The sequence below is a fragment of the Lycorma delicatula genome, chromosome 8 (assembly GCF_047948215.1).
Source record: "Lycorma delicatula isolate Av1 chromosome 8, ASM4794821v1, whole genome shotgun sequence".
Classification (NCBI taxonomy): domain Eukaryota; kingdom Metazoa; phylum Arthropoda; class Insecta; order Hemiptera; family Fulgoridae; genus Lycorma; species Lycorma delicatula.
The window spans coordinates 112,893,805-112,908,073 of NC_134462.1; the positions used below are offsets into that span (position 1 = coordinate 112,893,805).

The 14,269-nt window shown below is 33.1% G+C and overlaps 1 protein-coding gene across 2 annotated transcripts in view; it reads right to left on the reverse strand.

Moving 5' to 3' along the window:
• LOC142329012 (discoidin domain-containing receptor 2-like) overlaps window positions 1-14,269 on the reverse strand; it is a 313,027-nt gene that overhangs the window by 43,729 nt on the left and 255,029 nt on the right. For both annotated transcript variants that reach the window (XM_075373255.1, XM_075373256.1), the window contains 2 exons: window positions 13,925-14,035; window positions 851-1,017 (listed from right to left, as the gene is read on the reverse strand). In XM_075373255.1, coding sequence (XP_075229370.1) covers window positions 851-1,017; window positions 13,925-14,035 — 278 coding nt within the window. The remainder of the gene's footprint in view (window positions 1-850; window positions 1,018-13,924; window positions 14,036-14,269) is intronic.

Below are 14,269 nucleotides of genomic sequence, written 5' to 3' on the forward strand. Positions count from 1 at the left end.
TCACTGACATGTTCATTAATCTGTGCCCCGTCGCCTGTCTTATATAGACCTCCAACTTCTTCAGAAATCAATTCCTTAAATCTATTCCAGTCAGTGTGCTGCAATAGCCATCTACAGTTCACGCTTCTTGAAATATTGTTTATTTTGTGGTGTTTAATTGCTATCTTAATAGGAAAATGGTCACTGTCGTACAATTCCTGTAGGACTTCCCATTCATAGAGCTGGGCGACGAGGCATCACATATGGTTAGGTCAATGGCACTAACTTACCCCTACATTCCAACCTATTGCATCCCCAGCTGATGTTGTGGGCATTAAAATTGCCTATCAGTAGAAACGGGTTGGGCAACTGCCTATCTGTTAGTTCCTCTACAGTAAACTCCTGACAGCTAGGAAGATAGATATTACATACAGTAAATGCACCAGAAGTAAGTGCCAAAGTCATAGCCACAACTTCAAGTTTAGTATGTAGTAGATGAATTTCAAGTTAACTGAACACTGTTGTAGATGGTCACACCACTGCTGGCATGGAAAACATCCAATTTGTTTTTGAGAACAACATTATAACCCTTCAGTACTGCACAGTGGTTATCCTTAAAACTAGTTTCTTGAAGCTATATCAGAGTTGGATCAAGCCGATTAAAAAAAAACTGCAAATTTTCTCTGGATATTAGTAACCAAAATAAACGTAAATATTTGGCCTTTAATAAAATTAGATAGATAGTAGTAGTATTAATAGATATTAGTAAATATTTTATCCTGTTCAATACCATCATCAAATTATTAATGATTTAAAATATATTATTCTGGAAATAAAAACAATACTAATATTAATTGGTTTCCTCACTTACCTTCATGTTAAATGGATTTCTTAAAATTGTTGTAGGTGAACCATGCAGTTTCTGACGACGACTTAATAAAAGAATAATAGCAAAAACACTTAAGAGAAGCAACATTATTGCAGTCAAGACGCCAATAACCACTTCCATATAACCTTGAGATCCACTGGGTTCTGCAACTATATTGTAAAATATGTATGATATATTGAAATTAAAATCAACAGGGAAAATGTAGATGTATAGCAAAATTCTGTAATTTAAAACAAATAATTCAAATTTTGTTACATTTTTGTCAGTGAGGTTGACAATGAGAATTATTTGAAACCATAAACCTTTGAAGAACATAGGAAATTTAACTTTTTAAATAGTGTTTAACTTCTTTCAAAATGTTTTAAGTCACCTTTGCATTCAGTCATATAGTTTGGTTTAAAGAGCGACTGAAAGTGTAAGTTACTGAAAAATTGTATTTCTAAAATTTAGTTTGGTTTCTAGCTTCAAAGTTAGTATTCTTAAAATAATTAAAAAAAAAAAAATTATTTATCCTCATTATTTTCTTAGATCAAATAACTGAATTATCTAAGCTAAAATTTACAAATAAGATTATTTTTAAATTTCAAGTATTTAAAAAAAAAATCTGCCATTGATCAATATTGAGCTTTTATCTGTTCATTAAGCTTTGGAAAAAAATATTAAATTGAAATAATTCAGACTAGTCATATAAGTAATGAAACTGTGGAATATTACTGCATGAAAGAATGAATTTAAATTACAATAAATTTCTGTTTAAAATAGTCTCATTTAAAATCTGTGAATTTATTCTTCTTCTTCCTCCAAAGAGTTTGTTGTAAATTTGTCGTTACTCTAATTGCTTAACGTTCTACATGTGAAAAGAAGTAGCAAAAAAAAAAAAACAGATAGGAATATGAGAAATACAATGCAATGAATAATAAATATAAAACACTCCATAATAAACAAAGTTAGGGTGTAAAAACCATCTCATATAACAATAAAAAAAAAAATTCAGCTAAATCAAGGGCAAGCTAGAGATTCAACAAAAACTAATAACAAAGTTATCGAGAGTGTGGTTGAAAAATATAAAAACTCCCAAAACAATAAAATTGTTAAGTTTTCGAAAAGAATTTGCCGTCAATTGAAAACATCAAATATTGAAATTCAAAATTCAACTATTTATTTATTTATAGCTCTTCAAAAAGACATTGCCCGAATCAAAAAAGCACAGAAATGTATGAAAGCCGAGATAATAACTGTTATATATTTTTCCTACTTCATTTTCTCAAACACAAAAATATTCACGGTTAAATATTTTCTTCCTGCTCTACTAATATTCTAACTAAATGATAGAACGTTTTTAATATAAAACAAATACGAAATATCGAGAAATAATTGGAGGTAAATAAATTTTTTATATACTTTCATAAATACTTAATAACATAAATCATATAATAAAAAATTCGTCAAATTTACTAATATGTTGATTGAAAATGCAAAAAACTTTGCGGCTCGATTTCAAAGCTTTAAGAATAAATTTGAACGAAACTTCAAAATTTTACGTTTAACATAATTTATGGTTCACGCAAATGCACTACGATCTCAACAATAAATTCATCTTTGTCCTTTACGGCGAAAAAATTCTATAAAGAACAATAAAAAATTTCAGATTCCAGTGGAAAGATCACTTAATGAACAGATCAAGTGTTGATCAAATATCAAAATTGAAGGCAGTATGGGTCGTTGTGACAATTTAAAGTGAATTAACACCTTATTAAATGAACTAATTAAAATTCATAGGTTTTTGCTGATACGTTTATCAAATGTTCCTAATGGTTAAAACGCCACACGATATTAATCATATGTAATTTTTCGTTTAATAAGCTGTTTAGTTGATATTTTGAAAATTCAAAGTGACGAAATCATTTCTAATGAAACCTTCACTCAAAAATATCGTAAATACCAGTACTGACTCTAATTATGTATTAATTAGCTTGGTAAAACCACCTATAAGTTAATATTTTACAAAAGCACTTCGTTTCACGTAACAAATATATGTTCTGAATATGAGCCAAATCGGACCATAAAAAAATTTTCTGAAATATCACTACCCGAGCACCACCTATCAGGTTCGTGTTTGGCAAAAACAATTGGTTGACGTAACTAACATATGTTATGGATATGAGTGAAATCGGCCATAAATTGAATTTTTCGAATTATCACGTGTCCAGGCTCACCCATAAGGATCATATTTTTCTACAATACTTGCATTAACGTTAACTAATAAGTACTGTAACTATCAGACAAATCGGATCATTAATAGAATTGTTTAAAATATTACAACCCCAGCACCACATAATAAGTTCATATTTTCAAAAACACTTCGTTTCACATAACTAATATGTGTACCGTATATCAGCTAAATCGGAACATAAATAGAATATTTACGATGTATCACAACCTATCAGATACATATTTAGCAAAAATACTTGGTTTCTCATAACTATAATAAGTACAGGATATGAATTCAATCGGACCGTAAATAGATTTTTTTCAAAAAAATACGAACCCAACACCACCTATCATCAGGTTCATATTTTGCAAAAATACTTGTTTGACGTAACTATTATAAGTACAGGATATGAATTCAATCGGACGGTAAATAGATTGTTTTGGAATATCACAAACACAGCATCACCTATCAGCTTCATATATTGCAAAAATACTTCGTTTCACGTCACTGATACATGTTCTGATTCAGCCGAATCGGAGGATAAATAGAATTTTAAGATGTATCTCAACCTATTACACGTATTTTCCAAAAATACCAAGTTAAACGTACATAACTAAATTCTGAATATTATCCAAATCGGACAACAAATATAATTTTACAAAGTATCTCAAACGCCAATTATCAGATACATACCTTTCTATAATATTTGGTTTAACGTAACTAACTACAACCTATGAAGATAATTTTTTGCAATAATACTTTGTTTCATTTTACTAATTTAATTTCTGAATACGAGGCAAATCGGACCATAAATAAATATATTTCGAAATATTACGAACCCAACATCACCTATCAGTTTAATTTTATGCTGTAATACTTGGTTTAACGTCATCTAACATATAAAGTGGACTTTAGGCAAATCTGATAATAAAGAGTTTGTCGAAATATTTCGATCTCGGCACCCCGTATGAGGTTGATATTTTAAAAAAATTCTTCGTTTCACATAATTAATAATATTTTCAGAATATGAACTAAATCGAACCATAAATAAAAATTTTTTTAACTACGATGAACCCATCCCAACCTTTGAGGATCATTTATTGCAATAATACTTTGTTTCACGTTACTAATTTAATTTCTGAATACGAGGCAAATCGGACCATAAATAAATATATTTCGAAATATTACGAACCCAACATCACCTATCAGTTTAATTTTATGCTGTAATACTTGGTTTAACGTCATCTAACATATAAAGTGGACTTTAGGCAAATCTGATAATAAAGAGTTTGTCGAAATATTTCGATCTCGGCACCCCGTATGAGGTTGATATTTTAAAAAAATTCTTCGTTTCACATAATTAATAATATTTTCAGAATATGAACTAAATCGAACCATAAATAAAAATTTTTTTAACTACGATGAACCCATCCCAACCTTTGAGGATCATTTATTGCAATAATACTTTGTTTCACGTTACTAATTTAATTTCTGAATACGAGGCAAATCGGACCATAAATAAATATATTTCGAAATATTACGAACCCAACATCACCTATCAGTTTAATTTTATGCTGTAATACTTGGTTTAACGTCATCTAACATATAAAGTGGACTTTAGGCAAATCAGATAATAAAGAGTTTTTCGATGTATTTCGACCTCGGCACCACCTATGAGGTTGATATTTATCAAAAAATCTTCGTTTCACATATCTAATATATTTTCAGAATATGAACCAAATCGAACTATAAATAAACATTTTTTTTTAAATACGATGAACCCATCACAATCTATGAGGATCATTTATTGCAATAATACTTTGTTTCACGTTACTAATTTAATTTCTGAATACGAGGCAAATCGGACCATAAATAAAGATATTTGGAAATATTTCGAACCCAACATCACCTTTCAGTTTATCTTTATGCTGTAATACGTGGTTTAACGTCAACTAATATATTATGTGTACTTTAGGCAAATCGGATAATAAACGTTTTTCGAAATATTTTGACCTCGTTTTACGGTGAAACTAAAAACGTCACCGTAATCACGAACTTCCGGGCCGCAAAAAAATTAACGGAAAGACGGGTTTGCATCGGCTGGGTTCATTGTGGAGCGTACATAAGAGAACCGGAAGAAAGATGTTTTAGATGTTGGTCTTTCGGCCACGTCTCTGCGACCTGCAAGGGTGTGGACCGTACGCAACTGTGCTTCGGGTGTGGAAAAGCGGGTCATCACAGAGCACAATGTAAAAACCTGACAACGTGCGTGCTATGTGGTAAGGAGGGCCACAGGACCGGTCGGTGTACTGTTGCAAAATAAGATTTCTACAAATCAATTGCAATAGGAGCCGACAGTCATTGGCTTTATCGTGGGACACCGCTTTGACGGAGCGCTCAGACGTCATTTTTGTGTCGGAACCTCCTTATGATCTTACTTCTGGAACAGGATGGCTAGTGGGTACGACAACGACAGCAGCTATTGGTTTTCCGGTGTCTGGGGTCCCTATAATTAGCAGTGGCAGCAGTGACGGTTTTATATGGGCCGACCTCGGTGAAATCGTGGTATTTTCTTGCTACAATTCTCCAAATGCGGGAATAGATAATTTTGTAGTATTCCTAGAAAATCTTGCAGGAGAAGTTATGAGGCATACAGGTCGTAAAGTCTTAATCGCTGGAGACGTTAACGCCAAAAGTCCCGAATTTGCGGGAACTGTAAACAGTCTAAGATGGCGTCACCTGAGTGAGTATGTTAATACACTAGGGCTGACGTGTATAAACGGTGAAGATATGACGTTCCGTAGACGAATGTCGTGTTCGGCAATAGATTTAGCCTTTACAACGAGTACTGATATTAACGACTTCTTTGATTGGAGGATTATTAATAAAGAGAGTTTATCGGACCATCTATTTATAGCATTTGAGTCCCGATCTAGGGAAATTCGTGTAATGTCGGGAAGGCTGATCGTCTCCAAAAAAGGATGCCTACGGTTTAGGGACAGAATAATCCTATGACTTGCTGGCGATATGTCCCCCGAAGACTTTGTGGAACAAGTTCAAGAGGAATGCGGAAAAGCGGGGGTCTTAGTTTATCCCCGGAGGCAGCAACATGCTTACTGGTGGTCGCCTGATTTGGAACAACTACGGAAGGCAGCATGGAAAGCAAGAAGAGCCTACCAAAGATCGGGTAGGCAGAATGCTAGATTAAGGGATGCTGCGCGTGAGGTATACGTGGAAGCAAGGAATGCATATAATGCATCAATTAAAAGGGCTAAAGCCAGTTGCTGGAAGCGACTGTGTCAAGATATAGATGCTGATCCATGGGGCAGGGGTTTTAAAATTGTTACCAACAAGTTAGGGAAGAGATTACCTGCCTTAACAGACGATAAGATACATCGTGTTGTTAAGGAATTATTTCCTCAGCAAGCGGATCCTATTCGGGAAGAGATTGTGATAATAACTTTGAACTTCTTGACGCTAGTGAGCTATTAATGGCGGTGAAAAGACTGAAGCTACATAAGGGACTCGGGCCAGATGGCATTCCAGCCGAGATAATCAGAATATTAGCAGAGAGGATGCCTGCAGAGCTTCTTAATATCATGAATAAGATCCTGAGAGATGGTTGTATTCCAATGCAATGGAAAGAGTCCAGGTTGGCCCTTATAAAGAAACCGGGGACCGATGACTTACAAGTAGCATATAGACCTATATGCAAGATCAATAACATCTGCAAACTCCTAGAGAGATTGTTGGAATTGCGGCTGAAAAATGCGATTGAAGAACATGGTGGCCTTTCTAACGCACAATTTGGTTTCCGTAAGGGGCGTTCTACGGTGGGTGCTGTTAAGACAGTTATGCGTCTGGATACCAATTGTGATATTGCTTGATGTGAGCAATGCTTTTAATTCGCTGAAATGGGATGCGATCCTACAAGCGTTGAGAGATAAGGATATTCCTGGATACCTAAGAAGAATTATCCAGAATTACCTGCAGGATAGGTTTGTTGTTTGTCACCAGGGTAGATCCTGCTTCCGCTTCAAAATGACGTGTGGAGTGCCTCAAGGCTCTGTCTTGGGGCCACTCCTTTGGAATCTGGTCTATGACGGAATTCTCGGGCTGAGTTATCCTCTGGGTGTTTTCCCAGTGGCTTTTTCTGACGACCTGGCCTTGGTTGTTACTGGAAAAACTGAAGTAGAGGTATCGGAGAAGGCAAACGTAGCGATACGAATGGCAGAAGTCTGGATGTCCACTAAAGGCTCAAAACTTTCGCATGGTAAAACAAAATACGTAGTCATGACAGGCCGTAGGAGAATATCTGACATCCTGTAGGAGAATATCTGACATCCTAATCCGAGTAGGGGGTAATCTTGTCCAGCAACAGACTTCAGCCAAATATTTAGGGATCTGGCTTGACAAGAGGAGGAGTTTTACGGCCCACGTGAATGAAATACGTAAACGAGCTGAATGCACGGTCAAAAATCTTAGCAGATTACTCGGTAATATGACAGGATCCAGAACTGCGAAGCGTAAGATTTACGCTCACGTAGTTAATTCCATCTTACTTTACGGTATACAAGTCTGGGAAAGAGCTCTGCGTGCCGACAAGAACAGAAGAGCCCTTGAAGGAATTCAACGGCGCATGGGCTTAAGAGTGATATGCGCATATTCTTCAGTCTCCACCGAGGCAGTAATCGTAATTGCAGGAGTTCCTCCGCTTAAACAACCGGCGGAGATGCGAGTGAATATAGCACGTGGACAACCTTCTAAAGAAGCATATGAAGAGATGCTGCGTAATTGGCAACATCGTTGGGATGTAGCCAACACGGGACGATGGACACATCGTTTGATACCTTTGATCCGACCGTGGATAGAAAGGAAGTTCGGGGACATAAATTACTGGATAACGCAATTTTTTACAGGGCATGGGTCGTTCAGGTCCTATTTATGTGCAAGACTAAGGGTAGATAACAACAACTGTCCTTACTGTGGGGCATATGATTCCCCTGAACATGTAGTATTTGAATGTAACCGTTGGACTGAAAGCAGGCAATCCTGTGTAAGACGTATAGGGCCATTATCTACGGAGAATGTGGTGGATAAAATGCTACTTAACGAGGATAACTTTAATGTGATCTCGTCGTTTATAACCGCAGTTATAAAGAAGAAAGATGAGGAAGCACGTCAAGAAGAAACCGCTCGCTGATGACGGCTTGTCGTAGGTGGAATTTCCGTTTGTCAATATTTGAGAGAATGGGCAATATTGAGATATAGCTTTGAGTGTGGTTTACACACCAAAAAAAAAAAAAAAAAAAAAAAATTATAAAATATGTATAAAAATGTATTAATATACTGAAAACTTACAAGAGAAAATTGTTTGTTGTTGAGGGGAAGCTGATGATGGAGCTCTGGTTTGTAGGTTTTATCGGATAAGTGGTGAAGGAACTTATAGATTCTTAAACTTTGTGTTTCTTATATTATAAGTTTATAAAAATTTGTTAAAAGATACTGAAAACTATCATAAGGTAACTGTTTGTTGTTGACGGGTAATTTAAGGTGGTGCTCTTGCTCGATTGTGATGACGGACAGCCGAAGGTGGAGCTCATGCTCGTTCGTGCTTGCGTGGATGGGCAGAGAGGTGAAGAAACCTGAGGACTCCGTGGCTTAAGTTTTAAACTAATTGGTTGGGTTGGTAAGATATCATATTAAAAAAAAAGAGAGAGATTAAAGAATAGGGGTGACTGTTGCTGAGAGAACAAGGGTGGTGGACTCTCAGTAATCAGTGTATGATGAATATCTATAAAATAAATAAAAGAGCTAACCGGTGAACTGACCTGCCGTGCCGGACATACAGCCGGCGGGCGAGGAGGTGAGCTAGAGTAAAGGACACTCCTCTGGCGCGAGTCAAACTTGATTGTAGATCCGTTCCAGAGGAGTAGGTGGGAATATAAAAAAAAAAAAAAGATAAAGAGTTTTTAGAAATATTTCGACCTCGGCACCACCTATGAGGTTGATATTTATCAAAAAATCTTCGTTTCACATATCTAATATATTTTCAGAATATGAACCAAATCGAACTATAAATACAATTTTTTTTTAAATACGATGAACCCATCACAACCTATGAGGATCATTTATTGCAATAATACTTTGTTTCACGTTACTAATTTAATTTCTGAATACGAGGCAAATCGGACCATAAATAAAGATATTTCGAAATATTACGAACCCAACATCACCTATCAGTTTAATTTTATGCTGTAATTCTTGGTTTAACGTCATCTAACATATAAAGTGGACTTTAGGCAAATCGGATAATAAAGAGTTTTTCGAAATGTTTCGACCTCGGCACCACGTATGAGGTTGATATTTATCAAAAATTCTTCGTTACACATAACATATATATTGTAAGAATATGAACCAAATCGAACCATAAATAAAAATTTTTTTAAATACCATGTACCCACCACTAACTATGAGGATAATATTTTGCAATAATACGTTGTTTCACGTAGCTCAACTATTCTGAATATGATCCAAATCGAAAAATAAATAGAATTTTTCTAAGTATCTCGAGTGCGGCACCGCTTATCAGGTGTTATTTTTCTATTATATTTGGGTTAAAGAAACTCAATTATGTTATGGATATGAGTGAAATCGGACCTTAAATTGAATTTTTCGAATTATCACGCGTCCAGCACCAAGTAACAGGTTCGTATTTTTCTACAATATTTGTTTAAACAAACATAAGCTGTAAATATCTGGAAAATCAGATCTTTGATATAATTTTTAGTTATATTACCCCACACCTTATGAGGTTGATATTTATCAAAAATTCTTCGTGTTACGTAATTAATATATTTTCTGAATATCAGCCGAATCTAAACGGAAATAAACATTTTTCGAAATATCCTATACCGAACACTACCGAACAATTAGGTTGATATTTCTAAAAATACTTCGTTTCACTTAACTAATACATGTTCTGAATCAGCCAAATCGGTGAATTTATAGAATTTTTGGATGTACTAAACCTGTCATATACATGTTTCGCAAAAATGCTAGGTTTCTCGAAAGTATTACAAGTAAAGGATATGAATTCATTCGGAACGTATAACGATTTTTCCGAATATTACGAACCCAACACCTCGTATGACGTTCATATTTTGCAAAAATTCTTCGTTTTACGTAATTAATATATTTTCTGAAAATCAACCGAAACTAAACGGGAATAAAAATTTTTCGAAATACCCTAAACCGAACACAACGTATCAGGTTGATATTTTGAAAAAATACTTGGTTTCACGTACCTAATATATTTTCTGAATATGAGCGAAATCGATCCATATATATAAATTTTTCGAAACACAACGAACCCAATACAACCTATCAGAGGTTTATATTTTGCAAAAATACTTCGTTTTACGCAACTAATGCATGTTCTGAGTCAGGCAAATCGGAGCATAAATAGAATTTTCTGATGTATCACAACCTATCAGATAAATACTTTGCAGAGATACTTGGTTTCTCGTAAGTTTTATAAGTACTGGACATGAATTCAATCGGACCGTAAATAGATTTTTTTCGGAAAATCACGAACCCAGCACCAGCTATCAGGTTCAAATTTTGCAAAAATACTTTGTTTCACGTACCTAGTATATTTTCCGAATATGATCCAAATCATAAAATAAATAGATTTTTTCGAAGTATCTCGTGCGCGGCACCATTTACCAGGTCCATATTTTCCTATAATATTTGGTTTAACGTTATTAACGTATGTTATGGAAATGAGTGAAATCGGAGAATAAAATTAATTTTTCGTATCATCACGTGTCCAGCACATCCTATCAGGTTAATATTTTGCTGTACTACTTGGTTTAACGTTAACTAACATATGTTGTGAACATCAGGCATATCGGATCATAAACAGAATTTTTCGACATATTACGCCCCCCGCACCACCAATGAGGTTCATATTATTCAAAAATACTTTGTTTAACGTTACTGATATGTTTTCTGAATATGAGCCAAATCGGACCATTAATAAAATTGTTTCGAAATACCACGAACACAGCATCACCTATCAGATACATGTTTTGCAAAAATACTAGGTTTCTCGAAAGTATTACAAGTCGAGGATATGAATTCATTATGACCGTATAAAGATTTTTTCGGAATATCAGGAAGCCAGCACCACTTATCAGTTTCATATTTTTTTATTATATTTTGTTTAACGTAACGATCTTATGTTATGGATATGAAAGAAGTCGGACCATAAATTGTATTTTTCGAATTACCACGTGTGCAGCACCACCTTGCAGGTTAATATTTTTCTATAATAATTGGTTTTACGATAACTTACATATGCTGTGATATGAGGCGAATCGGATCATAAATAGAATTATTCGAAATATCATGACCCCGGCACCACCTATGAGGTTCATATTTTGAAAAAATTGTTCGTTTCACACAACTAATACTTATTCTGAATATCAGCCAAATCGGAGAATAAATTGAATTTTTCGATGTATCGCGATTCCACCTCAACCTATCAGGTTCATATTTTCCAAAAGTTTTTCGTTTCACGTAACTAATATATTTTCTCAATATGAGTTAAATCGGACAAAAAATATAATTTTTCGATAATTCAGGAACCCAGCAATACCTATCAGGTTCACATTTTGAAAAAATACTTCGTTTCACATTACTAATACATGTTCTGAATATCAGACAAATCGGAGATAAAATATAATTTTTCGATGTCTCACGATTCCACCATAACCTTTCAGGTTCACATTTTGCGGTAATCGTTGGTTTCACGTAAGTATTATATATTCTGGATATGAATTCAATCGGATCGTAAATAGTTTTTTTTCTTAATATCACGAATCCAGCAGCACCTATCAGGTTCTTATTTAGCAAAAATACTTGGTTTAACATATGTTATGGATAAAAGTGAAATCGAAATCAATTTTTCTAATATCACGTGTTCAGCACCTCCTTTAAGCACCTCATATTTTGCAACAATACTTCGTTTCACGAAACTAACATATGTGGTGAATAAGAAGCAAATCTGAAAATAAATGGAATTTTTCTTAGTATCTCGACCGCAGCACTACCGATCTGGTTCATATTTTGTTATAGTACTTGGTTTAACGTACCTAACATATGTTGTGAATATCAGGCAAATCGAACTATAAATAGAATTTTTCTAAGTATATCACGTAAGTAATATATGTTTTCGATATAAGCCAAATCGGACCATATATAAAATTTTTCGAAATATCAGGAATTCAACACTACCTATCAGGATTATATTTGGCAAAAATACATGGTTTAACGTAACTAACATATGTTAGAATATGAGTCAAATCGGACCATAAATAGATTTTTTCGAAATATAAAGACCCCCAGTGCTACTAAACAGTTCTAATTGTTGAATAAAAATTTTACCAATTTATTTCTGTTTTATTTATTTTTTTTTATAAAAATGTGTATAATCTCTTGTAAACTAATATTTTTGTTGTATGAAGTGAAGGGAATTTTATTTTATTCTTTATGAAGTGATGGGACTTAAAAAAGTTGTTTCATCTTCAGTAATTTCATACATGTAAAATTATTTACTATTAAAACAAGCTGTATTGTAATTTTTTTTAAATTTTTTTTTATTTTATGTATAAATTATTAAGTTTCTGTATATTTTCAAATAAAAAATGTGAAAATACAAAAATTATCATATATATATATATATATATATATATATATATATATATATATATATATATATTTTCATTAAGAACATTTAGGTGATGATGCAGCTTTATTTCATCAACATCATTATTTTTTAAATATTTTAAACAGTTTTTAAAAAGTCGATTTGCGAGTTGGTCAGAGTAAATAAGTCTTTCGGCGTGGGCAAACTCTCGTCGGTGTCATTCTACTGAACAACTTTATATTAATTAAGATTTTAATATACATTTAATTAAAATATATAATTACATAAAATCAATTTACTAAATGAACTCACTTAATTTAAGTATAATATACTTTGGTCTATTTTTTAATTAACGGTTTCCTGACTCAAAAATCTCACAGTAATATCTATGGCTGTAACCACAGTGTAACAACAGCAACAGTGTAATTAATGTAAACTAAAAATGTAATTTGAAAATGTTTTGATTTAAGAATAATGGATAAATACAATGACCTATATATATTCCAACCGAGTCTTACAAACAAAATCCAAAATATTACAAGGAAACTTAATGTTTCTCTGTTTAAATAAATTTATATTTCACGATCAATGCAACAGAGACATCAGAAATGAAACTAAATTCCATGCAGTTCACATGACCACATAATATTAAAGATTCAAGAAATACATAGCTTTTGTAAATGCAAAAAAACAAATGTACATTAAATATGAAAACAAAGATAAAAGAGAAAAATATCCAGAACATCATATAAAATAGGGGGAGAAATTGTAAAAATATAAGTAACAAATTTGAAACTAAAAGCAATAATGGATATTACATGCAGTAAAATATTGTCAGATATATCACTTCATGGAAAACAAATTTTTATTGAACATACTATAAAAATATTCCTTGCCAAGGAAAGGAGTCACCACAACAAAGCTATATAGTCTTACCACTGGCCTGTGATTTAAACAAAAATAATGATAGATAGGCACTTCAAGGGGTCAATAGGTTAATTTATACACGTTTTTAGATGAACATCTTTAAATCAGGTGCTGCAAATTTATTTCTCAGATATTTATTACTAAATTTTAATAAAACAGATAAAAATAAAATATTGAATCAGAAAAATATTCAGTAATAACTTACTAGTTCCATATGTGTCCCACGATAAATCTACAGCATCTCCAGAATAGATGATGATTTCTTCTACAGTTGATGAAGTTTCAACTTCTAATGAATAATTCAAGGGCACAGATTCTGTAACAAAATTTAATTTCTTTAACTTTTTATGTAACTTTCATTAACGAAGCATGAAAAAATGCAATGTTTTTTTTTAACATATTCTGTAGTGAAAGCAAAAAGGATGTAAACATCCTTTGAAGTTGAGAAGTTTGACCTTCTGAAATGTTTAAATTCAAAAAAATATATTTTAGATGAACTGTACATGTTTTTGTTAATCATTTTTTTAAGAAAGTAATAAAACGAAAAGTA